Source organism: Sarcophilus harrisii, chromosome 1 (assembly GCF_902635505.1).
Source record: "Sarcophilus harrisii chromosome 1, mSarHar1.11, whole genome shotgun sequence".
Lineage (NCBI taxonomy): Eukaryota > Metazoa > Chordata > Mammalia > Dasyuromorphia > Dasyuridae > Sarcophilus > Sarcophilus harrisii.
In genome coordinates this window covers 3,162,823-3,190,705 of record NC_045426.1, presented here as the reverse complement: position 1 = coordinate 3,190,705, position 27,883 = coordinate 3,162,823, and the positions used below count along the sequence as shown (strand labels likewise).

The 27,883-nt window shown below is 51.5% G+C and overlaps 1 protein-coding gene across 1 annotated transcript in view; it reads right to left on the bottom strand.

Annotated features, from left to right (window-relative positions):
* LOC100932343 (corticotropin-releasing factor receptor 2) overlaps nt 1-26,987 on the bottom strand; it is a 74,259-nt gene extending 47,272 nt beyond the window's left edge. Inside the window, exons 1-5 of the mRNA XM_031961786.1 lie at nt 26,902-26,987; nt 26,154-26,359; nt 17,261-17,404; nt 16,822-16,976; nt 16,202-16,295 (exon numbers count right to left, since the gene is read on the bottom strand). Coding sequence (XP_031817646.1) covers nt 16,202-16,295; nt 16,822-16,976; nt 17,261-17,404; nt 26,154-26,359; nt 26,902-26,987 — 685 coding nt within the window. The remainder of the gene's footprint in view (nt 1-16,201; nt 16,296-16,821; nt 16,977-17,260; nt 17,405-26,153; nt 26,360-26,901) is intronic.
* Between the last annotated feature and the right edge of the window lie 896 nt (nt 26,988-27,883).

Below are 27,883 nucleotides of genomic sequence, written 5' to 3'. Positions count from 1 at the left end.
CATACTCCATTCCCTCTATACCAGCTAAGGAGACCATTTTGATTGGTGGCAGAAGGTCCTATGCTTCTGGATCAGGCGACTGATCCAGAGCTTTGTCATCTCATTTGTCTACAAAAGAACTAGATGGTCGGCTAAGCCATAGTGGGGGAGATGGAAAGGACAAAGAAATGATACAGTGGGAAAAGAATTAGATTTGAAGTCTGTGCCTGCACACACATACACCCCCTATAGACCCCCCCCACAAACATACATCCATATAGATACCCCCCAAACACACACACACCAGCTGTGTGACCTTAGGCAAGTCACCTTATTGCTTTGGACTTGCCTGAAGATTCATCTTCTTGCCTGAACACTTGCTCCAGCCAATCCTTATACTACAGCAGACAAGCTCCTGGTCTGCCTGCATGAAGGGAGTTTCTATACCAGAAAGAATCCCTAACTAGATAAAAACACAGGTCCCAGGCCAAACAAACTACCCCACCAGGTGGGGGGGGGGCTCAGCCATTCTTATGTGCTCTGGTCCCACTGGGCAGACAGTCTAGTATAGTACAAGGACTCTCCGAATTATGTTTTTAAGCCAAAACACAAATAAATGAAACATAAAGGAAACAAACCACATCACTAGCATAGCTTAAGAGCCTCTGCTCCAGCACGAGCATAAAAGGGCACCAGAGACTGAGCAAGGTCAGCCTCTTCTTGCTCATCATCACAACTATCATCATCCTCTTCCTCCCCCTCCTCCTCTTCATCGTCATCATCATCCCTGCATGAGTGTCAGCACTACCTCACAACGGGGCCTTCTTCCCTGAGCTCTGACCAGAGGCCCTCTGCCGCTGGAGAGCCCTACCTTTCTGGGTTGTCTGAATGCAGCAGAGTCACCAGCTCCACTCTTTCTGGCGATATGGAGAACCACAGGCCTTCACCTGCCTCACGCTCCCCCGGCACCGATCTCTGAGCAAGGGCCTCCGGCCCTTCCTTTTGCTCCACGTCGGAACTTTCTTTTAGACAGTGTCTCTGCCCAGGTAGAGAGTGAGTTCTTTGAAAAGAAATCTTTTTCCTATTTGCATCCCTACAACAGCCCAGTGCGAGCACATAGAAAATGCTAAACAAAGGCGACTGAATCCCTTTCCCCACTAACATGGCCCTTCTCCTCCTCCTCAGCGTCACCATCATCTCATTTCTGTGTCATTCCATGATTCACAAAAGACTTTCCTGGGAAACTCCAAGTGCAGATTAGCATTCCCAGCTTAGAGGAGCGTGAACTGAAGCTGGGAACAATTGACTGCATCTCCCATGAACCTGCTCTCATGTGTGAGGCAACAGAAACATGGAGATTCTTATGTTGGAAGAGAGCCCCAGGGCCCTTTAGCCTGACCTCCTCCCTGGCACATCAGCTCTCCCTGGCCGCTGCTGGCAGCTGAGTCAGCCTTTATGGGAACATTATCAGGTACAATACTTATCGGATTGCTATGATCCTTGATAACAGCTGCCGTGTTCCCTGGATATTTCCCTTCCCTGGCCCAACATGGCCGGGTCCTTTAGCTCCTCCTCCGCATGTGGTCGGTCTTTTGGCCCCTGACTGACAGCCCTCTCTGGTCCGTGGCCTTCCTCCAACATGGCATCCATGCCAAGCCCCACCCCCAGCACCCTGCCTTTGGCTTAGACATGGCCATGGCCTCCTCCTCACATGGCCAGGAAGGCCATAGAACCCTTCACTTTTTAACCTTAGGGATGACCCAGGCTGCCGGACAGAAACCAGTGTAGACAGCAGCTCTCTGGCCACTTGCACAGTAGCAGTTTCCCCTTTTATGAGGCATTTGGAAATAGAAACACCTTGTGTCCAGTGGAATAATTTGCTAATTATTGCTCAGCTAGAAGAAGCCCCACGCAGGCAGTTCCCCTTTTGTGGGAAGACACACTGAGTCACTGACACATCCAGGGCCACAGTTCTCTGAGGCAGACACAGGCACAGAGGGTCAGCCCCGCTTTCTCTCCCTCTGAAGGCTGAGGAGCCCGCCCCAGGCCTCTGAATCGCCAGTGTGGACATGTCAATTCCTGGGCACCCTGGGTTCCCTTCTAGGGCAGGGGCCAGGGGGAATCTTTTGGGATCCGAGTTCTCAGGGATGGCTGCCTTGTCCTGCATTTCTCCCTCCCAGCCAAAGAGCCCGAGAATACAACGTAATGACCCATTTTGAAGGGCACTGTGGAGGCCAGAGTGCTGAGTCGAGAGTCAGAGTTCAGCCCCCATGCTAGCTCTTCTATTGTGGGCTGTTTCCTCCTCTGTAAAGGAGGGGTTCTAAGGCTGAGTGTTAAATCATACTATCTCCTTCCCAAGCTTGAAATTGTTATTTTCAAGACTCCCAAGTCCCAGCACTTGGTGCCCGGTGCCCTGGAACTGTCTTCATTTAATTGCCCTAAAGATTCCACGTGGAAGGTTAGCTCCTTTTTGCCTTTGGATCCCAGCACCCTGGACAGCGCCTGGCAACTGGGAAGCACAGAATTAATGGGTTTTGATTGACTGCTTGAGAGAATCATACTCCTGGGGGGGTGGGAGGGCATCTCATCACATATGAAACCTTAGAAACATAGAACCCAGTGGGTTTCCCCTCCCAGAATGGAAAGCCCTCCCTTCACAGTCTCCCCCACTGGATACCAGTGAATTTCTGGGGCTCCCATGGCAGAGAGCCTTTGGGGAAATTCTCATTGCTCAAGAAGTTCTAGGAGCCAGAGTAAGGAGGAAGCTTAAAAAGCATAGAGTTCAATTGAGTTCCCTCTTTTGAAATATAAGGAAACAGAATAAGGATAATTTGTTTACAAAGAAAATCCCCCTGGAGCTAACAGACACCCATAACTTCATGTCGGCTCTCCTTTTCTCTTCTGCCACATATATGCTCGCTTATTTGGTGGGTTTTCCAGTTAAAAATGAAAAATTAATGACCAAAAGGAGGCCCCCAGAGGGAAAGTGATGTACCGGGTAGCAAAGCTCTTGTGTAGCAAGACTAGTCCCTAAACTCACGTCTCCTGACTCACAATCCAGGAGTCAGGACTCTGTAGGCTCCAGCTCAGTGGAGTCCAGATGTGCCTTCTTAGAACTACTTTGTACCTCTTGCTCCCCATTTTCCCTTGCTGTGCTGCTCAGAATTAGTCCAGGCCCCCTCCCATCTCAGCCCTCTAAGATTTGAATAATGTTCCAAATACGGAGCAGTGAGAGCAAGGACTAAATGAGAGCTGGTGACACAGCTGGGTCCTCCTGGCAGTCTCACTGTCTCCATGAAGGTTCCGACCATGTCCCTGCCTCTCCAGAACTCAGAAAGGAGGAGGGAATGGTGGCAAAGAGAGTGGGAAGTGGGGAAGAGGGCAGATGGGTCAGCTCTGGGCTGAGGTCCGTGGAAGGGCTCTGCCATGACTGGATGCCCCACCAGATTTCTGGAAAAAAGGGCTCCCCGAGGCAGCTTCCTGCTAGGAAGACATTGGAATCTAGGAACCCCTGATTCAGAGGGAACCAGCCCCCATTCCTGACTCAGAGCCCTTGACACAGAAGGAAGGAGCTTGCTCCAGGCCCCTGACTCACACGAGAGAGCTCATTCCGAGCCTCATTAATGGCTACCTCAGAGGAGAAACTGGTGTGGACTCTGGACTGGTGGCACCTGAGCTCCCGGTGTGATGGTTCTGTTCTATAATCCAGACCCCCCCACTCCCATCCAGATCACTTGTGGCTCCAGAGCTGGAAGGGTGTTAGAACTCCTGGAGTCCCACCCACTGATTTGCCGAAGGGGAAACGGAGGCCCTCTGGTTGGGGCAAAGGAGAGTAAGGGGTGGGAGGGAGGGGAGGGTGAGTTCCTGAGCCCCATCCCCTTCCCCAGCCTTTGCCTTTTCCCTTACAGTCTAGAGGGCCCCATCTGGCAGCCTTTTCCTTTCCTAGACAAGCACGTCTTTCCGAGCTAGAGCTGGGCACAGTGAGGGAATGTGAGGGAAGTGGGGGGGGGGGTCTTTAGGTGAGTCAGGAGAAGGGAAAACGCCCCAAGGAATGCAAATGCCTTGCAAGTGGGACAGGATGTGGGAGAGGAGCCTTCGCCCTTAAAGCGCCCTCATTCATTCACTCGAATAATAATCAGACTGTAAGGTGGGACCCCTCCTCGAAGTAAATGAGCTCCCTGGGGCTCGCTGGGGTAGTCCGGGGCTCCAGCTTCGGTAGGAAGGGGCACCTGACTATCCTGTGCCCTTCTATAAGGGAACTTGCCGCTAGCTCCCGGGTAGCCCCTGCTCACTCCCATCCCTCCCTAGAGCCTGGAGCACTTAGTGGGCTTCACGACTCCACATCCTGCTCTTTCTCCGGAAGCCGATCCCCTGTCTCCCCACTCCCAGCTCCGGGGCCTGAATCCAGGGACAGAGGAGGCTCACCGAAGAGAACTAGTGGGCTGAGCGGCCGCTATGGGTCACGGGACAGCAAGATTTAGGTCTGAGCCGGGGTTGGAAGCCCCTCAGCTCCATCCCCATCACTGCACACAAAGGGAAAGAGGGTCCCAGGCGGCGGGCCTGGCCCTGGGTCCCAGGGCTGGAACCGGGAGCCGTCACTCTCTGTGCCCCCGGCTCTCTGGGTCCCGGCCGAGCCCCGGAGTGGGACCAGGGAAGGAGGGAAGGGGAGCCGACTTACTCGTGGTGTTGTACTTGATGCCGTTGAAGAACTCGGGGCAGGGTCTCTCCACGTAGGCCCCGGCGGCGCTGCGGGGCCAGCACGTCCTGATTCTGTGTGGAGATGCAGGGGACCGGGGCGGCCACGAGGGCCGGGCGAGACCCCGGAAAGGGCCGGCTGGGGGATCCCTGGGCGGTAGAGGGCCCGGAGGGCCGGCTGGAGACCCCCGGGGCGGCTCACGGCCGGCCGGCTGAGGGTCCCGGGGGGTCAGGAGGGTCCCCGCCGGGCCACCGGGGCCGCCCCCGGCGCCCTGACTTGAGCACCATTCCCGGGCCTGAGAGGGGAGGATCCTGCCGTTCCTGGCCCGCAGCAGTGGGGTCCGCTGAGAGGTCCAGCCCCGGCCACCTGGGGAAGAGGAAGTCCATGTGGGTGTGTGGGACTGGGATTGAGGTGTGGGGAAAGGGTGTGTGCGGTGGAGAAGGGTGTGTGTGTGTGGGTGTGGGTGGACGGAGATGGGGGAGAGAGATTCGGGAATGAAGGAAGAGATAGAGAGAAAAGAGAGAAGAGAAGAGACAGAGAGAGGACACCGGCAGAAAGCCAGCGGGCAGAGAGTGGGGGCGGGGCGGAGGTCGGGTCGAAGGGATGGGGTGACTTCCCGGGGAGGGGGGTGGCCCCTGCTCCCTCGCCGGGCCCGCCGAGTTTGGCGCCCTGCCTCCCCTCGGCTTTCCTCTGCCGTCCTCCCCCGCTCCTCCCGCCTGCTCCTGGCTTGGGGCGCAGCCCGGGAGGCAGAGCTGGCGGCGCCTGGGCGGGGAGTCCTGACCGGGGCTGGCCTGGGAGCGGGAGTGGAGCGGGGGCGAGCGGCGGCGCCTCCCATCAGGCAGGGCTGGGCTGGGGGGGGGGAGGAGAGAGGGCGGGGCCGGGCGGAGAGAAGCGGGGCGCTGAGAGGAGGAGAGCGGGGCCCGGGGCCCTCCAGGCCCAGGTGCCGCCCAGCTCCATGCCTGGGGCGCAGCCGCCTTTCCCTCCGCCTCTGCAGCCTCTCACTCCGCCCCTCTCCTCCCCTGCTCCCCCACACCCCCTGCTTTTCCCCGAATTCTGGGGCCTCAGTGTTCGGTGTGTGTGTGTGTGGTGTGTGTGTGTGTGTGTCCGCCGGGGATGCGGAGGGAAGAGGGACACTACAGGGAGAAAGGGATGATCACCCTGGCAGGAGGGCACGATGTGATCGCCAGGGCCAGCGCCAAGGGCAGGGGCAGGTAACTGGGGCTCCCAGGCGCTTGGAGATCCGGCGTCTCTCGTGACTCTCCCTTCTCTTCCCCCGGCTCAGCTTTTGGAGATCCAGCACTCGGCCTCCTTTGCACCGCCCCCCCCCCCAGATCTTCTCTTCTTGTGGGAGCCAGCTTTGACTCCCAGGTTTTTTTCCTGTTTCTGGCCTGGGTGCTAAGAGCAGAAGGGAAGTGGAACTGCCCAAGCTGCCCTTGGTGGGATCAGAGGGAGGGGATGACTCTGGCTTTGATCGTGGAAGAAGGAATCAAAGTTTGATTATCCCTAACCAAACAGGAGCATGGCATGAAGAAGGGATGCAGGATGGGAGTGGAAGGAAGCGGGAGCACACACTGGCAGATAGGAGCCACTCACTGAGAAGAGAGAAGAGAAGGGAAGGGAAGGGAAAGGAGGGGAAGAGGAAAGAAGGAGAGGAGAGGAGAGAAGGGGAGGAAAAGAGAAAAGAGGAGTAGAAAGGAGAGGAGAGGAGAGAAGAGAGGAGAGAAGAGGAAGAAAAGAACAGGGGAGTAGAGAGGAGAGGAAAAGGGAAGGGAAGAGAAGAAAAAAGAGAAGAGAGGAGATAAGTTAGAGGGAATTGACAATTCCCTTTTCCCTGAGGATTTGGAAAGCAGCCATTTGAAAGATGGCTCCTACTCTGCTGCCTAGTGTTGGCCCCAGAGCCAGATCAGGACCAGTGGGTATTAAGTGGTAGAGGCGGGTTTGGAGTCCATGGAGTCCATAAAAACTTCCCGACAGTTAGCTCTGTCTGAAAATCGGAACGGCTGCCTGGGGAGGGAGTGTTTCCCACAGCTCCAGGAGTCTTCCAGCAAAGGTGAAATGATGGGTCCTCAAGGATCTTGGTAAAGAAGATCCAGACTTCAAGCTAGAGGCCTTCCAAGGTCCACTGTGGCTCAAATATTCCACGAGAGTGGGCTGGCCTGTCTTCACAGCCAACGTGGGAATCTCCTCGATGTCAGCCCAGGCAGGAGGGCCGGACTTCTGCTTGGAGAGCAAGCTGTGAAGGACAGAGGCTGACCCTCGAAGGGAGACTGGCCTGGAGAATTTTGGATCCGAGTGATGAAGTGACCAGAGAAAACCATTCAACCTCTCTGAGCTCCTGTCGCTTCATCTGTAAAATGGGGATGCTGAGAATGGACAGTCCTCCACTAGACTTTCTCTGGTGTGGTAGCATGCCAGGGAGGCGGTCTCAGATGTTCAAAGGCCAAACGAGTGGAAGTTCTGACTCTTCTTGAGTGGTGAGGGAAACCCACAGCAACCAGTGGGATCCCAGAGCTTTGAAATGTTCCTCACAGCATTGAGGGGAGGTTTAAAGGAAGTAATTCGTGGAAAGGACAGCCTTTGATTGTGATGGGATACTTCCGGTGACTGAGAGCTCACTAACACACGAAGCAACCTTCTCCATTGTTCTCTCCAACTGTCCTTTCTTTCTGAGTCAAAACCTGCCTCATCAGAGATAGATCCAGTCTAACTTTGTCCTCCAGAGTTCCACAAGAAGCTTCCATTTTCTCTTCAGCACAACAACTCTCCAGTGCTTCACAGATCATACAATTTAATCTTGTGAAACCTCAGTTTTCCCATATATGAAATGGGAATAATAAGACTTAATTATCTCATTCTCCACTAACCTCCAAGTCTGGTGACTCATGATATTTGAGTGCAAGCTCCGAAAAGTTCTCTAGATCTGGAAAGGTTTAGAAACAGGCACAGGACAGACACAGAATGACCTGAGCACTAGCTAAAGGAGTTTTGGAGATCTCATTCCTAGAGGCTGGCCCTCCTTCCCATCATGAGATTTTGGAGGTTTTGATTTTGTTTTCTTTTATTTGGCTTTGCCATTGACATTCATGCTAACTCTCTTCTCAAGGGCAGCAAACTTCACCTGGCACCATACATAAAAAATAACAATATGCCTCCCTCTGACTTCTGTTGGTCTTAGTTCTCCACTTTATGGCAAAGTAGGACAAATTTATCCCTTTTAAATGGTACCCCTTCAAATATTTGAAGGCACTTATTGTTCCCTCCTGAACGCTGGCTTTTCCAAACCCAACAGTCTCAGTTCTCATATAGCAAGGCTCCAAGCCTTCTTGTTCTTTTTTTTTTCTGAAATGTTCCTCAGGCCTCTTTGGAAATGCAATGTGAAAAGTGATGGAGAGTGCTCCACGTGTGAGCTGACCAAGTAGGAGAATTACTGCTCCGTTGTATCTGGGCACGCTCCTCTGGTGATGGTCTCAGAGCAAATGCTTTTTAGGATATGCAGCCAAAGCTTTCTCTGAAAGAAGGGACTATCGGAAAAGAGAGCCAGGGCAGGGACAGCCTAGGAAGGGGCATCCAGACAAGCTCTCACTCAAAGGTAACAGCCTATTAACACATTGTAAATAGCACACACAACATGTGCACATCAGAAAAACTTTTCCTTAAGAATCCAGCAAGCAGGATCACCATTCCCAAGAACCTCAGCAACACTACTCTTATTCTGGGAGCAATCCAAACCACTTAAAGGTACCAAAGTTAGCCAGCTTGATCAAATCTGTTAAGACATCTGCTGATCACCTTTTGCCATGTGGTAAGATTCTCAGAATCCTCAGATGGTTTTTAGCCCTGACCATGGTGCTGACTCTTACCTGCTTATCTGTCTGATAGTTTCTCAGTGTGGCGCTCTTTTCCACGAAAAGAACTATTCATTACAGGCCATTACTTTTCCATCTTCCCAACAGAAGTGCCTTCTGAGGTCAATGAGTTGCAAAGGTTGAGTTTGTGCTGTTAAATTATCTCACTCTGACACAGAAAATCATCATCTGATCCTGCTGTCTTCTCCTTATAAATGCTAAGGGGATAAACTTGCCTGAAAAATGACCGTTGCTAATGAGTGACAAGGATAAGCAACCAGAAGCAGCACAGTAGAGTGGGCAAGAGGTTGGACTTGGGTCAAGAAGACCTGAATTTGAATCCTCTCTCAGATATTTTTTTATCTGGGCATTATCCCACAGGTTTGTTATAAGAATCAAGTGAGATTTTACACACACACACACACACACACACACACACACACAAATACATGCACAATACACACATAATGACTCACAAATCTTAAGGCATTATATAAATACTAGCTATTATTGTCGTTATTAAGCAATAGTCACAAGACCTCAGACTCCTAGGAAGGAACATGTTAACATAGAGGACATTTCTCCTCGGGATGTTCAGGCCATGCTTCAGGGCTTCTCTAACTCCAGGGTTCATATGGATCCAACCCTTACTCTGAATAATTTAGAAGTCCCAAAGCCAGCCAGCCCAGTTAGATTTACCAATGTTGATAAGAACCCTTCCTCCTCAATAATCTCACTGCACATCCCCTCCCCCATCTCTCTCTCCCCACGTCCAAAACGGCAGTGTATATGGCCTTCTCTGTATGGCCATAGAGTGCCCTCAGCATCGCTCCTGTCCCTGGCCGTGGTGCTGACTCAACTGTGATGCTCTGCTTCTTGCTACTTACCCCTGGCCATGGTGCTGACTGATTCTCTTACAAAATCTCTTCTGGGTTTTTAGTATTATTCATGTTTTCTAAAATGTCGTTGCTTGGGGAGAGGGAAACAGGATCAGTCACATGCTCAAATTGTTGGTTACTATTGAGCTCAAGGTTGCTAAATTCCCCTCCCCCCCGTCTTTTGCAATAACTGTTGCCTTGCCATGCCCCATTCCACACCCCCTTCTTCTCAATTTGTGCTTTGATTAAAAAAAGAAAACAACTAAGTTCAGGATCTCAAATTTAACCCTATTAAATTCCAATTTCCACACCACTCTGTTTGGACCATTGTTCTAACTTACTGAGATTTTTTTTGAGGGGGGGGGTTCAATTTATTTTCATCTAATGTATTAATTATTTCTCCAAGCTTGATGATCTTCACAAATTAATCGATTAGCAAGCATTCACTAAGCATACACTTTTTGTTAGGCACTGGACTCTGAGACTATAAATACATGTCTTTGCCTTCAAGTAGCTCACATTCACTAGTGGGATGAATGCTCCCAGATAAGTATATCAGGAGTTCTATAAAACACAAACACAGTGCTTGGAGTATATTAACAACTGGCAGGATCTTTAACTGGATGGGGGTAGTAATTGAGCTGATACTTAAAGGGTTTTAAGAGGCAAAGGAGGGAGGTTGAGTTTCCCAAGAAAACAGAAAAACTTATGCAAAGGACTGCAGGGGGAGATGAAATTCCAGTTGTGAAAAATAGAAAGAAAGCAAATTTGCTCAGACCATAGAATTCTTGAAAGGGAATGTGATCAATAAACCTAGAAAAGTGCATTGAAGCCAAGTGGTGAAGGGGTTTAAATGCCAGCCACAGGAATTGATATTTTATCCTACAGGTGGAAGAGGGACAGCCTGGAAAACTAGTTCCAGCCAAACCAGTAGGAAGAGTCCACTTTTGCGGGCTTTCTTTCTTTAGATAAAGGGGATCAGTAGGAGACATGCATCTCAAACAGAGCAGAGGGAGACACACGACAGGCAAACATAGACCAACACAGAAACAGAAAAGTATAAGAGGATGGGTGCCCTAGGGATGGGGAAGTAGTTTCCCTCTCCCCTATCCCCTGGGCTGGAGAAAATGGTGGCTATGGGCTTTAGAAAGGTACATATCCTCAGAGCCCAGCAGAGAGCTGGAACTACAGGAAGCTTGAGGAAGATTCCACAGAGGAAGAGAAATACTCTAGTACCAAGCCTTTTAAAACACCTCTTTGCCACATATACTTCCCCCACGTGTGCCTCACTACCTTTGTACATCACAGCTGAACCTGCCGTCCATAGGAACTTTTCACTTGCAGAAGAAGAGCACGCCTCTCTTTTTAGGGGTTGTCTAGTACCAAGTGTCTTTATAATACCTTGGTATTTTCTAAAAGCTAATTGAACAATCATGGAGAAGCCCCTTGATGGTTGTCGCCCTTCAGGCTCACTCTTTAGAACAGCAAGTAGAACAGCAGTCATTCTTCTAGGGACACGAGGAGCAGCAAGGCCAGAGCAGGGCATGGTCTCATTGAATTCCAAGAAAGCCCTAAGTCCGAGCCCAGCAGGTTTGACTGGTGTTGAAATGAGTTGGAAAGGAGGATGACCGCCATTGAGCTTGTTCAGCTTCTCCTGGCCCTGCCGGGTTCCTGCTGCTGCCCGCCCCTTGGCCTTTGGTTCTGTGAGGGGGTTTCCAGCCTTAGACTGCTCAGATGGAGGTTCTACTGTCTGAATTTCCAGGCCAGTGTCAGAGGCTGTGTCAGGAACAGCAGTCCTGGTCTCAATGGGCTCATCCCAAGGCACTGTGGTCTAGTGGACAGAGCTGCTGGAGATGAGGCAGGAGGACTCAGGGATAAATCCTGAGCCAGCTGTTCAGTAGTTGTGTAGCACGGATGTCCCTTAGCTGCTTGGGGTCTTAACTCCCTCATTTGTCAACTGCAGAGAGTATCTACCTCAGAGAGAGGCTGTGATGTTCAAAGAGGCTGATGCATTGGAGAACCTCACAGCGCCATAGAGCCAGTCATCATCATCATCATCATCATCACTGCTGTTATCCATTGGGGAAGATGTGAGAATCAAATGAGATGACAGAGAAACAAAGAGACAGAGATGATAGAGAGCTGTGTAGCTAGAGTGTTCCATGGTATCAGAAAGAGCTAGTATTCTCTCCAGGGAAGGAGAAGAAAGAGGAAGAGTAAGATAAAGTCAGATAAAGAAAAACAGAGGAAGAGAGACACAGAGAGAGAAGAAAGAAAAAGGGAAAGATAAATTTTATATATACATACATATATATATATATATATATTGAGAGAGAGAAGAGGAGAAGAAGAAGAAGAGAGGAAGGGAGGGGGAAAGAGAGAGAGAGAGAGAAAGAGAGAGAGAGAGAGAGAGAGAGAAAGAGAGAAAGAGAGAGAGAGAGAAAGAGAGAGAGAGAGAGAAAGAGAGAGAGAACTTTCCCCTTGAGGCCTGAATAAGAAGATATAATAAGCAAAGGACAAACCTCTGAAAGAGGGACACCTACACCTTCAACAATCAGATCAAACCTTTCAAAGCACATTCCCAACTGACTAGAGAGTCTGGTCACGCACTCTATTCCTCAGCTACCTCCCCTGACTCTGTTGGGAGTCCAAGGATTTCCTTCCCAAACCTTCCAGCATCTTCTGTTCTCACAGGTAGGAGATGGGTCCAAGTGCAGTAAGTTCTCCCTGGGTGGTCTCGGAGCCCCTCTAGCTCTAAATTCTATTACATCTTTCTCCTAAGCACCGAGACATTTGGGGATTCTTTTGTACTTGGTCATTATGTAATACAGAAATTTACATTTTAAAATTTATATTTACCCCCCCCCAAAATAGGATCATAGCTCTATTACTTCAAGTTGTTGCTTTTAGAATTGTAGTTTACATTTGAAAATAAGGCTACACAACTAAGCCATCAATGCCGCCCACCTCTCCTTTTGAGAATCTAACCAGGACTTAGAAAGCTGTAAATCAAAAGCTCGATGCAGAAAGTACGATGAGGTCAGTTGGCTCTAACCGAGTGACAGTAGAGTAAAAATACAATTTCCAAGGTAAATTTGAGGGAAAGGCTACGTTGAAGGAAATAAGACTCTTTAAGATAATCAGGTCTTCAGAGTCAATCATTCAGTCGGTCAATAAACATTAAATGCCAGGCACTGGGCTAAATACCGGGGCACAAACAAGGGCAAAACAGTTCCTTTCTTCAAGGAATTCATTATCTAATGGGCAGAGCATTGGTCAAAGACTTTATTCAGGTTTAGGGGAAAACGTGGACAAAAGTTTCCCAGGCCTGAGCTCTCAGAGCACCAAAGAAGGCAGAAGCATCACCAGGCTGCCCTAGCGGTTCGCTGGAAGCTCTAGCCGGGACAGTCAGCAACTCGAGGGGAGCCCGCTGATATTTAGTCAGGCAAATATGGCGGCCGAGATGCTCGGGAGCAGCGGAGGAGCTACACTTGGGCTGCTTCTAATGGGGCTGCTGACTTCAGGAACTTGGCTCCGGGCTTAGCCTTTTCCTGTTCCCCAAGGCCTGAAGCCTCAGCTGATCCCCAGACCAAGCTCAGCTTCACTCCCAGTTTCAAAATTTGGGGGCCGGGAAAAACAGTGGGAAAGCTGGCTCGGCGTCCAGCCAGCCCGAAGCATGGCTATTGCCAAGCTGGGACTCAAGTCTGGATCTGGGCAGAGGGGCTGTTCTCCGGTTCCCTGGGGCCTCTGTCCTGCCCTGTGATTTTGATTAAATTCAGCTTGACTTCTGCTTGCCAAGGGAACAGTAAAACCCTAGGGACCTAGGCCTATGGCCAGCGTGTTTCTGAGTAATTTGGAACAGCGTGATGGCCGAGGAATCAGGAAAATCGGAGCAGGTAAAGGAGGAGCTTGTGTCACTCTTTTGCTTCTCGGGGCCTTGCTCTGGGTGCAGGGACCGTGGACAGAGAAGCCTGGCTCTTCCAGGCCTGTTTTGAGCTCCGAGGAGCAGGGGGCTGGGTCCCGCCTGAGCTAAGTCAGTCCCGACAAGGAAGCCCAGCAGACCGATCACCAATCCTGGAGCCCGGAAGCCGGCGTGACCTGGAATCTGGACCCCTTGGTCAAGGAGACGGACTGAGGCGTGCCCGAAAAAGCCAGAGGGGGCCCAGAGGGATGAAGCACGGCCAAAGGGATGCCCTGGGCAGGGAGAGCTTAGCCCCCCAATGTGGGGCTGAGGCAATGAGAAAGGAGCCTGGAACCCAGAGAGCACCCGTAGGAGTCACTGGGAGACAGGGACGAAGGTAATGGTATTTACTTTTCAGGCCCCAGGATCTTGATCCTGAGGAAGAGGCTCCAGGAGTGTCCTCTCAGGAATTGTGAGAGGACCAAGGGAGAAATGTGGGGGGGTTTCCTGGGGTCTTCCCGACCTCCCTCCCAGGGAAGGTGCTCCTCTCATGTAGGGCTGGCCCTCCCCAACAGCTCCCCCTCCCCCAGCAGTCCTAATTCCCGTTTAAACCCACAGAGAGAACACGAGGTGAAGCAGGCGCGTCCCTGGGGGCTGAAAGGGAGGGGTGCGGGAGTCATCGGGAGCTGTGGTGGCTGGCGGCTTGTCTGCGGGGTGACTCCCTGACACAGGAGATGGGGAGAGGGAGGGGCCGTCTGGCAGTGTGCAAGGAGAGGCCGCGGTCGGTAATGAAACCATCTCCCCGCGTGCCCTGCCGGGCTCCAGAGGGAGCCGCAGATGGAGAAGGGTCAGCGGGGGGCAACAAACACCTGGCCAGCCAGACGAGCCCGCAGGAGCTGCCCAGCCCGGGAGCCTGGGTACAGGGGCTGCCAGATCCACATGGACACCCTGAGGGCTCACCACGGAGATGCGAGCCCCATCCCCTGCCTAAAGGGAGCTGGGGGGAGCCTTCGTCCGCAGGTAGCCCCGGAAGAATGAACAGAAAGGATGGATGACAAGATCGTCAGGGCAGAAGGAGGCAGAGAGGCAGCGAACAGAAGCAGAGGAATCTGGGGTGGGGGTCTGCAGTCCAGCCCAAGCTTCTGGTAGTTATGGACACGAGCCTCCTGGTGATGGAGGCAGAGAGGCAGCAAACAGAAGCAGAGGAGTCTGGGGTGGGGGTCCGCAGTCCAGCCCGAGTCCCTAATAGTTATGGACACGAGCAGGAAGAAAACTTCCCCCTGGTGATGGAGGCAGAGGCAGCAAACAGAAGCAGAGGAGTCTGGGGTAGGGGTCCGCAGTCCAGCCCGAGCCCCTGGTAGTTATGTGACAAGGACACAAGCAGGAAGTCTCTGAGGAAGCCGCTGAATGGCCATTTATAAATGCCCCAAACCCATCACAACTCCACAACCAAAATGATGGATTCCATGAACTGCCCACCCCACTGTCAAATGGGCGGGGTGGGGAAGCGATCCCCTGGGGGCAGGACAGTCTAAACCCCAGCCTGATCCCTGATGATCCTGCAAACCCTGGCATCTCTACTCCCCAGTCTCCACCTGGAAAACCATACACTAGACGTCTTTGGGTCCCCAAACACCATGAATTCCCTTCTAGCCATAACCCAGCCAGATTCAGAAGCCCTCCAGAGAGCAGGTCCCCAGCGGCCCTGTACCTCTTCAGGGATTGCAAAGTCTTAGAAGAGGGCTGATGGGTGGAGGAAGGTGTGAGAGCCCTGAGCATGCTCATTGAGAGGCAGGTCAGGCTGGGGTCCCAGGTACACCGGGGTGGGGGCCATAACTCCTTAATTGACCCAGGGCCCCTTCCAATCTGGAGAAGGGATGTCTTTTCCACAAAGTCAGAGCAGAAACGTAAAGGGCCAGGATGCTGGCCCCTTGGGGCCCCCTCCCCTTGTGGGTCCTTCCCCCTTCTTCTGTCTCCACTCCTTCCCCGACCAGGGGCCGAAGGGCTCCTGCGTGGAAGCCGTGGAGGCACCCACAGCTGTGCAGCTGGAAAGGCCCAGTCACACAGGCTTCCATGAGGAGTCATGGCACACACCGAGGCCGGCAGAGGGCACAAGGGCTGAAGGGATCGGGGCAGAGATTCTAAGCCAGGATGGGAGTGGCGGCAGCGGCAAGGACTGGGTGGAAGAGCTGGCATGTGGGACCCCAGAATGTGTCCCTGCCAGGATGCCCACAGCCATGGCACAGCCAGGCCTCTGGGGCCTCCCTCCCAACTCCCTTGCTGGTGCTGGAAGCTCCTGGGGACAGAGCCCCTGACACAAGGTGAGCTGCCTTTTCTGCTGCCTCCCTAAAGCAGCAGAAGTCAGGGATGGAACAGTGACGGCTCCCAGGCCAGCACTGCCCAGAATTCTCTGCCTAAATGCTGATTAGCCTTGGGTAGTTGGCAGGGGTAGAGTCTCAAACTCTAAGGGAGAAATGGGAGGGGGCTAGGAAAGGAGCCTCGGGATGGGCCAGGCCAACAAGGCCCAGCTTGCTCTGGGTGAGGCTCCCGGACTGAGCTGGACCCACCCGTTCTCAGTAGACACTCAGGTAGGAACCATCTTTTGGGGCCCCCCCGCCCCAGCCCTTCCCGCCTTGTTTGCACTTGCAGAAAGCCCACACAGAACAAATGCGGCCCAAAGGCAGAGAGCGTGGCCCAGTTTGGGGCGCCAGCCAGTGCCACGGGAGGGAACAGAGGCGATGGGGGCCGGGCCGGGCCGGGTTGGGAGCCGGGGGTGGTGGTGGGGGCATTTGACAGCCTTTCCTGAGGCTGTGGCCAAGCCCAGAGCCCTCATCCTCAGACTGGTCACCCCCCCCCCCCCCCCCCCCCCCCCCCCCCCCCCCCCGGCGCTGCAGAACCGTACCTGTGAGATTGGCGAAGGCCGGGAGCAGGCGGCAGGAGTGACCCAGCAGCTCCGGGAGGGGCAAGTCCGGGGAGGCGTGGCCCAGCGGGGTGACCTGGGGGGAGGAGGGGGAGGTCACCTAGGCCACAGAGCTCACCCCACTGGCCCAGCCCTCCCCCCACCCCCTCACCACAACCAGCATCCCCTGGACCCCAAGAGGTGGAGCCCATTTGGATCCTGCTGGAAGTTCTGGGGGCCATCGAGTGGGCTACAAGGCAGAGAGACCAGAGAGGCTCCCCCCAAGCCGAGGCTCCCGCCTGGCCCTGGCCAAGGCCCCCCCAGCTCCTCGATCTGGCTTCATGCTTTGACCTTTAGAATGGAGCAAGAAGGGACTTCGGCACCAACGTGCCGACCCCTCAGCCCCTCCCCTGAGGCAGAGACTTGGCCCAAGAGAGGGGCTTTTTGCCCAAGGTCTCCCCGAGATGAGGCAGTGCTAGGGAAGCTGCTCTGCCCACGGCATAAACTGAGGCTTCTTGAATCAAGGCCCGGAAGCAAAGCAAAGAGAAGTCCCTCTCCCCGGATTCCGAATCAACTGAGGGGGCTCCCTGCTGGTGGCCGGCCCCCTCACCCGGCCCCCTCACCCGCCCGACAGGCTGGCAGCCGGGGGTAGCGAGGGGGCAGCTGGGGCTCCCACGAGCACTGAGTGCCAGGCCCAGAGTGGGAGCCCCGCTCCCCGGTTCTTTCGGCCACAGCTGTGCTGGCTCCTGGGCGATGGCCACAGGGGAGAGCTCAGTATCTGTGAGAGCCGAGGAAGGAGGGGCCCGTGGCGGTGGCAGGCCCTCGGGTGGCTGGGATCCCATCGAGGGGGGACGGCTCCTCCCCGCCGTCCTCCTGAGCCTCGGTTTGTCCAGTCCTTTGCAATGGGCTGGCGGTTGAGGGGCCGGTCTGGGAAGGACCTGGGAGATGGTCTAGTCATTTTACTGATGAGGAGCCAGGGGCCCGGGAGTCGAGCTGGAATCCTGCCTCGAGCTGTGGGCCCTGGGCCTCTCCTGGACACCGAGCCTCAGTTTCCTGACCTACAAACGACACACCAGGTGTGGAAGCGGCAGGGGTTGTACGGTATTTTCGGGGTAGTGAAGTGATTGGAGAGAGAGCTGGCGACGGGGCGGATGGCGTAGGGAGGAGGGTGAAAGCGGTGCGGTTTTCGTTTGTTTTGTGTTTTGGCTGACGCAGGTATGGATTATTTGCAGAGTGTGATGGAGTGGTGTTTGGGGAGGTGGTATGGGGTTGATGGGAGTTGGATAGTGTTTTGGAGGGGAGGGCGGTGAGCGGCATAATGGTGGCGATAATATATATTTATGTTTTGGTTATAGTTTACGGTAAGTAGAGTGGGAAATTATTTGCGTTTAGTGTTTTTGGTAGTTTTGCGGTGTTGAGGTGGCGGTTTCAGGTGGTTAAAGTTAAGCGGAAGTGGGGCCAGTTTATATATAGATATTGTGTAAGCGTTTTTTTGGGGTGTTTTTAAAGCGTTTTTGAGTGGTTGGATGGGTTTTTTGCGGTGGTGGTGGGGTGGGGGCGGCGGCGGCGTGGCTGGTGATAGGGGTTGGGGTGGTGGCGGAATGTTTTGGCCAGCGTTTTTTCTTGAGTAAAGTGTTGTTTTGGAGGGAGTGGGGTATGGGGAAGGGGAAAGCGAAGAGGGTGGGGAGGGGGTGTTGGGAGAGAGACGTGAGCATTTTGTGTTGTAGATGGTAGAAGTTGGAGGGAGGGAGGGCGGAGGGGTGTAGGTAAGCGGGCGGTAGTGGTTTTTTGCTTGGAGGTGGGGTGGGGTTGGACGAAGTGGTTGTTTTTGCGGCAGCGGTGGTAAGCGGTGGGTGATGAGGGGGTGGAGTGGTGGATGGATTTTGAAGCGAGTGGTGGTTTTGGTGGGGTGAGTATTGTTAGGGCATTTTCTTTCTGGAATATATTTTGCATAAGCGGTGGTGGCGTTGAGATTTTTGGGGTGGGGCGGGGCGGTGGGGTAAGGGGTTAGGGTTGCAATATTTTGGGCAAGTGGGGAATATTATGCTAGGAATGGAGGGTGGCGGTTTTGTTTTGTTTTCGGGGTTTGTTGGGAGGGGAGTGGGGTGGTTTTCTGGTTTTTCGTGGTTTGGGTTTATGTGCCGGGCTTTCGGAAAGTGGTGTTATATTTTGATTGTTGTTTTGTTGGTGTTGGCAATGTTTGGCTGACGGCGGGGAGTTTTCATGTGTGGAAGTGGGGGATGGTATTTGGAAGTAGGGAGGCTGGAGTGATGAGAGTTTGGTGTTTTGTGTGCCATGGAGGGAAGTAGTTTAATGTTTAGAGTATTTCGTTTCAAGTTTAATGAATTGAGCGCTAGGGCGTTGGGAGGGGTGAGCGTGGGGTTGTTAATGATATTATACTATGTGATTTTGAGTTGGGGATTAAATTGACAGCAAAAGTTAGGAAATAAATTGGAAATTTAAAGTTTCCAGTATTTGAGGGGTATAGTGTTTTTCCATATGGGGTGGGGTGGGGAGTGGGGTGAGAGAGTGAGTTTTTCTCTGTGGGGTATTTGAGTTTTGTTGGGGTGGGGTTGGGGATACCCATAGGCAGTTAGAGGTGGAGATTATGTTGCAGGGAGAAGGAGTTTTGTTTGGGAGCCCAGAATTTTGGAGGATAATGAGTGATGGAGTTTATTAGATAGTAGGGATGGAGTTTATGGTAGGTTATGGGAGTTTATGATAATAGTTTATGATAATATGATGGGAGTTATGATAGTGGATGGAGTTTATGGTAGGTTATGGAGTTTATGATGGGAGGGAGCAGGGGATGAGGGAGTTTAATGGAGTTTATGATGGAGCCCATGTTGTTTATGGTTTGTATTAGAGTTTTATGACACCGAGGGAGCCATGTATAGTGATGATGTTTTCATGATACCGATGGAGTTTATGGTATGAGTTTATATATAAGCAATGGAGTTCATGACACGTAAGTAAATGTATCTATGACAATGGGGCCCATGGCAGCCACAGGAGGACCTGAGTCCAAATCTGACCCTCAAGACACTTCTAATACCTTTGATCAGGGTGGACCCTCGCAAGTCACTTAACTTCTAACTGCCTCAGCAAAAAGAAAAGAAGGAAGGGAGAAAACTTGCCCAGTTCTACAAAACATACTTAACCCTTTGTCTACACCATGAATGCATTCCTTCTGGCTCCTCTGTTCATGTGCCCTCCATGACCTTCATCCCATTCATTCATCTACCATCTGTCTCCTGAGCAGGCATCCATCTAGCTACCCCTCCCGCCCCCATCCATCCCTCTCCACACATCCCTTCCTCAAGAATCCTTCTCTGTGCCATGTACCCACCCATACACCCATATGTATCCATTCATCCTCCTGCCATATGTCCATCATTCCCTCCCTCCATTCACTCGTCCCTCCTATAATCCAGCTCTCCTCCCATGTACCCCCAGCCCTCCTTCCATGTATTCACAATCCCTCTTTCCTCCCTCCATTCCTTATCCACACACCACCTGCCCAGGCCCCCATGGCATTCATTCATCCCTCCCTCCCTCCATCTACATGTCCAGAGTCCCTCCTCCCATCCTCCCAGATGCCCGCCTCCATCCATGCACCCAGACATTCGCCACTCGCCCGTCCCTCCCTCTCTCCCTCCTTCTCTGCGTTTAAATTCCGGAGCTGAATCTGGAAGAGACTCGAGAGGACTCAAAGGATTCTAGATCAAGGGCCAGAAGGGCACTCGGGGATCATGGAGGCCGACCTTACGGATGGGGGAACAACAAGAGAACGGCCTCCCAGAGGCAGCCAGCCACCTGACACTGTTCAGCCAAGCTCCTCTTGGGGGAACGGCTTCTGGGAAGAGAAGGGTTTGAGGTAGAGGCTGAAGGCTCTCCCTCCCTGGACATCTTTTCTAGCTCCCTGATCCCTGGACTCCATCACTCCAGAATTGTACTGCAGCATTTCAGGCCCTTCCTAGGTTGCCTCAGCCAACCCTTCTGGGCTTCCTTCTCCATCAGCATTCTAGGCAAACTGGCCTCCTTCCGGTCTCTCCGTCCCCATGGCTCCTCTCCCCTCCTTTCCTTGCCGAGGCTGGTGCTCACATCCGGAAAACCCTCCCTTCTCACGCGGAGTCGTTCCAGTCATTCTGACTCTGTAGGACCCCATTAGGGGTTTTCTGGGCAAAGATACCAGAGTGGCTTGCCATCTCCTTCTCCAGCTCCTTTTACAGGTGAAGAAACTGAGGCAACAGGGTGAAGTGACTCGCCCAGAGTCACACAGCTTGAGGCCATGGTAGTGTCCTTTGGACTCCAAGGTTGGCATATTGTCCACTGTACCACCTCGTTGTCCCTTAAAATCCAAGACGCCGTCTCTTATGGGAAACCCATCAGAGAATGACAATGCCAGAATCTCCGAGCTGGGAGGATTATTGGTAACCCCCCTCATCCACCCTGTACCTAACCCAGGACTCTTGCTCCCACACGCTGGGCGGAGAGCCAGTGAGGAGCCTCACTCTGACACACCGGACAGGGAGCCAGTGAGGCAGCGAGGAGCCCCGCTCCAACACACCGGACAGGGAGCCAGAGAGGACCCTCACTCCCACATGCCGGGCAGGGAGCCAGTGAGGCAGCGAGGACCCCTGCTCCAACACGCTGGATGGGGAACCGGCGAGGACCCCTGCTCCAACACACTGAGTGGGGAGCCAGTGAGGATCCTCATTCTGACACACTGGATAGGGAACCATCAAGGACCCCTGCTCCGACACATTGGAAGGGGAGCCGACGAGGCCCCTCGCTCCGACATGCCGGCAAGGGGCCGCCCAGCTTTTGCTTGGAATTTGCCGGAGGCCACATTGAGATTTGCTGTACATCAGCAGAAGGCAAGACTCCTTTGGAGCAAAGAACTGAGGCGGAAGGTCTTCCAAAGGCTCCAAAAGGGAGTTTTGTTCTGTCTTTCCCCACCTTTCCATTTGAATCATGGGACTATAACTTAGGAACCGAAAGCCATGTCATGGCCATCTTGTCCATCTCCTCTTTCTGGGGTTGAGGAAACAGAGGCAGTGAATGAAGTGACTTGTATTCCTCAGGCACACAAACATTGACTTGGGTGGGAGAGGCTGGATTTGAATCCACTTCCTTAGAACTCAAACCCTTCTGGGAGACCAGAAAGTAAGCAAGCCAGCAAGCCAGTAAGCAAGCAAGCGAACCTCGGGGTTGAGAGAACCTGACAAGGCTGGAACGCAATCCCCTGAAATGATCCTGGAGAGGGTTAAGTTTAACATCGGGGATTAAAGAGTGAAGAGGATTTTCTAATCCAGAGTCAGACAGAGGCACAGGACAATGGCAGGTCCCCAGAGCAGGAAGACAAAAAGGCAAGGCCGCCGCAGATCCCTCCACTGTCAAGGAGCCCAGCAGGGCCCCACTCAGCCCATCCTGGTGTCTCTGACTGCCTGCCCATTGGTCACCCAGGTGCCTGCCCCCAGCCCTCCCTCACCCCCCCACTGTGCCTGGTCCCGCCCTCTGTGCCTGAATTTCTCCTTCCACGCCACGATTTTTAAAACACTTGAAGCCAACTACCAGGCCCTTCCCCCAGCTCCCTTAAATATACTTGTGTTTTTCAAGTAGTTTTGTAGGGTATGAATTTTTAAAGTTTTTCTGGCCAGTTTTTTGGCTTTTGGCCTGGTTTGTTTTACTAATGTATTTTAGATTGTGGTTCTCAAATTGAGGGAAAATTGGTCTATGTAATTTGGATAAAGTGAAGTTTGTGTGTGTGATTCTTTAACTTGTTTTGGAGGGGTTTACTTTTTCTTTTGTGTTTTTTTTTCTTGAGGGGGTTTGGGGTTAAGTGATTGCTCTAGGTCATAGTTAGGGTGTGTGTTTGATTAGATGGAGTTGTGTTCTCTTGACTTTTTAGGTTGGTGTTTATTCCATTGGGGTTATTTGTTTTGTTAATGTTTTTTTACTTTTCTAAATCTATGCAGTGTTTTTTAAATATTTGTCTTGTAAATTTTTGTGTTTCTAATTTTTTTCTTTTTCTTTGTCTCTTCTAGAGGGTGTAATAGTAGGTTAAATAGAGGCAATTTTTCTAAATATATTTGTTATTTACTATGCTGCATAAGAAAAAGATAAAAGGTGAAAGAAAATGGAAATAAGTAAATAGTAATAGGGAAATATTAGAAAGTTTTCATTTATCTTTTTAGTTTCTCATAGTCTTGTCTAGTAGAGTGGTTTTTTTCATTACAAGATTATTGGATTTGCTTGAATTACTTTTGTGTGTTGAAATAAAGTGCATTGGCTAGAATGGATTTTTGTGGCATTTGTGTATATGTTTCTCTTGGTTTTGGCTTACTTTTGTGTATTAAAGTTTTTGTGTTTTTGTGCTTTTGAAATTTTCTTGCTGGGTTTTTTGGCAGAAATAAATTTGTTTCTAATGTATATTTTATTGTTTATGTTTTGTTGAGTGGCAGTGTTTTGCAGTTTTTGATTTTTGAAGAAGCCAAGTACTTTTGCCGTGTTGTGGCTAAGTATTTTATTGGTAAGTAGTTGCTGAAAGTGTTTGTTGGCTAAATTTTCTCAGTTCTTTCTAAGTTGAATTTTTCTACCTTGTGGGCTTTTGGGAAGTGATTTTTTGGATTCTTGGTGTAAATTTTTGGCATGATTACTATAATTATTGTTAGATTCTCGGCCAAGATTTTGGGAGTGATTTGCTGTCTTTCTTGCTTGCTGTTTGGCATTTTTCTAAAGATTTTGCAGTGGTCTAAAGTGTAGGGTAGAATATACTTGCTCTCGTTTTGGAATTTCTTGAAAGTACTCTAATGGAGAGATTTTACAGAGTTTTAGCTTCATTGTTAATTGTTTTGTGTTTTGTGTTTCATTTGTTTTAAATTTTTGGTTTTTTTGGAGGGGTTGTGATGTTTTTTTTGCTTATGTCTTTGTTACGATTGGGTTTTAGAGAGGTGGCTGGATGTGGGATTTGGGCCATTTATTGTGTTGGGATGTGCATGTTTTGTGGGAAGTGTTTTGCTTGGCCTTGTGTAGAAGTGGGTTTCTAGGGAAGTTTTGAAGCCAGAGGGTTCTCATTGCCGGTAGAGGGGTGTTTTGTGTTGTAGTACTTGGAGTTTGTAGATTTTGGATGGGATTGCTTAATGTGTGTTTAGGGGTTTTTAGAGCTTTTTAAAGGTGGGGTGGAGAGTGTTTTTACGGTGAGTTTGGAGTGTTGGAGTGTTGCAAGCAAAAGAGGGGTGGGGTGTTGCTGCTTGTGTTTTAATGTATTGTTTTTGTTTTTTCTGAGTGGGGTTTGTGTTTGCTGGGGAGGTGTAGGGAGGGGTATTGTGAGGGTGGGAGGGACATGAGGTTGGGAGTAGTGTTGGGGAGGTTAGGGGGGTGGGAGAGGGGCGTTGGGAGCAGTGTGGGGAGAGGGGAGGGAGGGAAGGGGAGGCAAGGGGTTAGGGAGGGAGGGGGGGGGTGTTTAGTTTGAGAGGTTTTGCAAGAGAGTGGGGGTGTTTGAGAGTTTGAGGGGTTGTTTTTGTTTTGTTTTCTTGTGCTTGGAGGTCGTTTTCTTGTTGGTGTTTTTGGTTGTTTTTGTTTCATTTCTCGTTTCCTTGAGGTTCGCATGTCTCGAGCTTTTTGCCTTCTAGGTTTTGAGATTTTGTTTGTGGTTTTTGTTTTAGATGCATGTTTCTGAGATTTTGTGTTTTCTTTCTCTACTTTCAAGTGGTTTTGTGAGTGCCTTTTGAAAGTTTTGAGAGCTTGGTTGTTTAGGGATTTTTCTTGTTGTGTTTCTGGTGTTTTGAGAGATGTTTCTTGGTATGCATGGGGTAGTAGTAGAGGTAGTGCTAGGGGTTAGAAATTAGGGATTTATAGGGTGGAATGGAGGTTGGGTTGGGATTTAGTGTTTTGGTTGTGTGGTTTTGGTGTGTTGGATGGAGTGTTTCTCGGCCTCTGTGTTTTTGATACTTTTGCCTTTTAGTTTTGTGAGGCTGGGATTTACATGGGGTGGGGTGTTCAGGGGTTTTCTCTTGCTTTTAAGGGTAGAGTTAGGGTTTCGGGTTCTATGCCTTTCTGCCTTGCCTGGAGTGCAAGTGTTTATAGTTTGTGCTTGCCCAAGTGGTTTTGCCTGCCTTGGTTATGTGTGTTTGCTAGGGATTTGGGTTGGGTTACTTTTCGGCGATTTCTGCTTCTTGGCGGTTTTTTGGGAAGAGGCGAACTAAGGGCATGGAGGGTAGCCAAAGCTGGGGTTCCTGCCAAGTGTTTTGAGTTCTGATTGAGGGGTTTTAAATGCAAGTGGTGGAGGGGGGTGAGGGGATTGGAGATGGGGAATGGAGAGGGATAGTGGCCTAGGTACTTATAGTGGGGTGCTGGGAGATGTAGTAGCATTGGAAATTTGTGCCTGGAAGTGTAATGAAGTAGGAAGTTGGAAGTGGGAGAGAAAGTGGAGTAGGGAGTGTTTTGTGTTGCTTTGTGATTTTTGGCTTGAGAGGGAAGGGAGGGGGGCATGTGGGAAGTAAAGGTAGGGAGGTGGGAAATTTTGTGTTTCTTTAGACTGGTGGTGGGGTAAAGTTTTGCAGGGAGGGAAATGGGGTAATGATGTGAGAAAAGTAGGCTGAATAGAAGAGGGGTTGTTTTGAGGTTTGAATGCTTTAAAGTGTTGGGAATTATGGGAGAGCGGTGAAGGTTGGGAGTAGAAGGGATTGTTATGTTTATCTAGTGGTTATGCTTTTGGTGGTGGGAGGGAAGTTGGGGAAGTTTGAGGTTTGGGAAGGGTAGGTTAGTGGTGGTGTTTGAAGGGAGAGGTTTGCTGGGGATTGTGCAGATGGGGTGTTGATTTGGGGCTAGGTTGGGGCTATCTTGGAGGTCAGACATGCAGGTTTGAGTTTTCCTAGGATTGGGGTGCTGAGGTTGTGTTCTGATACAGACGGAGGAGAGAAGGGTCAAGAAGAGGAGGAGGAGGAGAGAAGGGAGGAAGTAAGAGGAGGGGAAGGGAGGAGGGGAGGATAGAAGACAGAAGGGGAAGGGGAACGGGAGGGGAGGGGAGGAAAGAGGAAAATAATGGACAGGAGGGGGAAAGAAAAAAAAGAAGCAGGTGAGGGAGTGGTAGGTGCAGGGGGAAGAGGAAGTGCGCAGGGAATATCTGGGGGAAGGGAATCTCAGCTGGTGCTCACTGATTGAGGCATTGCTTTGAGACGTGAAAAGGGGTGGGGGAAGAGGAGACAGACCCGGACAGACAGAGAAGTCTTAGGAGACTTCCGTGTGGAGGAGAGAATTGAAACCACAGGGAGGGAATGAGAGAGATGGAAAAGGAGAGAGGGGGAGGGAGGGAGAAAGGGAGAGGAGAGGAGGGAGAGGCAGAGAGGGAGGAGACAGAGAATGAAGAGAGAGAGACAGAAACAGAGACAGAGAGAGACAGAGACAGACAGAGGCAGAGAGACAGAAAAGGGAAGGAAAGAAGGGTTTGGGGGGAGGCCCCACAACGCTTCTTGGTCTTAATGTTAGAGAAGCCCGGGGCCCAGCAGGCTGTTGTTAGGTCTCAACATGGAAAACATTTGAAGAATGTAATTAACTCGACTTGGGTCTGTGCCGGCCCCACGGAACAGCTTCATCCCGGGACCTTGGGACCGAAGAGCAACAGGGAACAGCGTCAGGAGAAGTCTGGGAGAGAGATGGCCCTCAGAGGAGACTCGGACTTCCCACACCTGGAAGCCCTCTGCCTCTTTCTCTTCCTGCCTGACCAAGCGCTAGCCAAGTCCTAACCAGCCCTCCCCCGCCCCCCACCAGAAGAGAGACGAGGGAGAGTCGGGTGGGGAGCCAAGAAGGCGGGCCCACCACCCCATTCCTCCCAAGGGTCACCCAGCCTTTGGCAGAGGAGCTCACAATCTCCCTTCCGAGGCTGCTTAGCTTGAAGGAGATTCCTGAACTCAAGCCTCCACCCGGCTCTGCAGCTTCTACCTGTGGCTACCGGTTCTGTGCCAGGGCCGAGGGGGAGCCGGGCCGATCTCTGTCCCCGGGACAGGCCTGCGGCGCTGGATGCCAGCCAGCGCGTTGGCTCGGAAGTTGCCCCTCACTTCCATCATGTGCTCTTCACAGGGCGTGATCTCCAGGCCCTTCACCCCCCCAGTTGCCTCCCTTGAAGGCAATTCAATGTCGATTTTTTCCACATCCTCCCTAAAATGGGGCAGCCAGAGTTACAACATTCTCTAGGTATGATCTGATGAAAGCTGCCTGTCTCCCTATTCCTGGAGAACACCCTTCTTAACAAAGACTGACGCCCCTGACCTGGCTGCCACCACACACCTGGCCTGGCTTCCACCACACACCTGGCCTGGTTGCCCACACACACCTGGCCTGGCTGCCACCACACACCTGGCCTGGCTGCCACCACACACCTGGCCTGGCTGCCACCACACACCTGGCCTGGCTTCCACCACACACCTGGCCTGGCTGCCCACACACACCTGGCCTGGCTGCCCACACACACCTGGCCTGGCTGCCATCACACACCTGGCCTGGCTTCCACCACACACCTGGCCTGGCTGCCCACACACACCTGGCCTGGCTGCCACCATACACCTGGCCTGGCTGCCCACACACACCTGGCCTGGCTGCCCACACACACCTGGCCTGGCTGCCACCACACACCTGGCCTGGCTTCCACCACACACCTGGCCTGGCTGCCACACACACCTGGCCTGGCTGCCACCACATACCTGGCCTGGCTGCCACCACAACCTTTGTCTCCTGTTGGGCTTGCAGGCTGCTCGAGCCCCCAGAGCTTTTTCAGACAAGCTGTCATTCAGCTCTGCCTGTACTTGGGAGATCGATTCTCTGAACTCGAGCATGAGATTTTCAGTGTATCCCTATGAAGCTGCTTATAATTGGATTCAGCCCAGTGGTCTAGCCTGTCAAGACTTGGATTAATTTGACTTGGGGTGGGCCGCTGACTGGCACCCGGTGGGCCAGCTATCCCTCTCCGCTTTGTTTCAGGAAAATCTGCCAAGGATGCTCTGCGGGTCTTCATCCCTGTCACTGGTAAAGACGGTGAGCGGTGTGAGGCAAACACAGGTCCTCCGGGACTCTGGAGAACCCCTTCCAAGTTGACATAGAACATGTAGGACTATTCGTTGGATTTAATCATTCAATCAGTTCTGAATCTACATAATTATGTTTAAAACCTGGAAAGCTTTGTGACAGCTATAGTATGTGCACATATGTAATGGGTACCATATGTATGTATGTATGTATGTAGATAGATGGATAGATGGATGGATGGATAGATAAATAGATGGATGAATATATATAGATGGATGGATGGATGGATAGATAGATTAGATAGATAGATAATGCATGTGTGTATATGTATCTCTGTGTGGAACAATATCCATCACCCAGCTCCATCTAGGGTTTTTTAAATTAAATTTCATTTTTATCAATTAACAAAAGTCCATTTTTCTCTCTCCCATCCACCTCCACTGAAAGAAAAAAATAGAACCTTTGTAACAAATAGGTGTAACCAAGCAGAACAAATATATGCCTGAATCTGCACCTCAAGTCTGTCCCTTTCTGTCAGAAAGGAAGTAGCAGGCTTGTTTACTGGTCCTCTGGAGTCATGACTGCTTATTGTGTTGATTAGATTTCTCCGGTCTTTTCAAATTGATCCTTTTTTCAATGTTACTGTACAAATTATTCTCT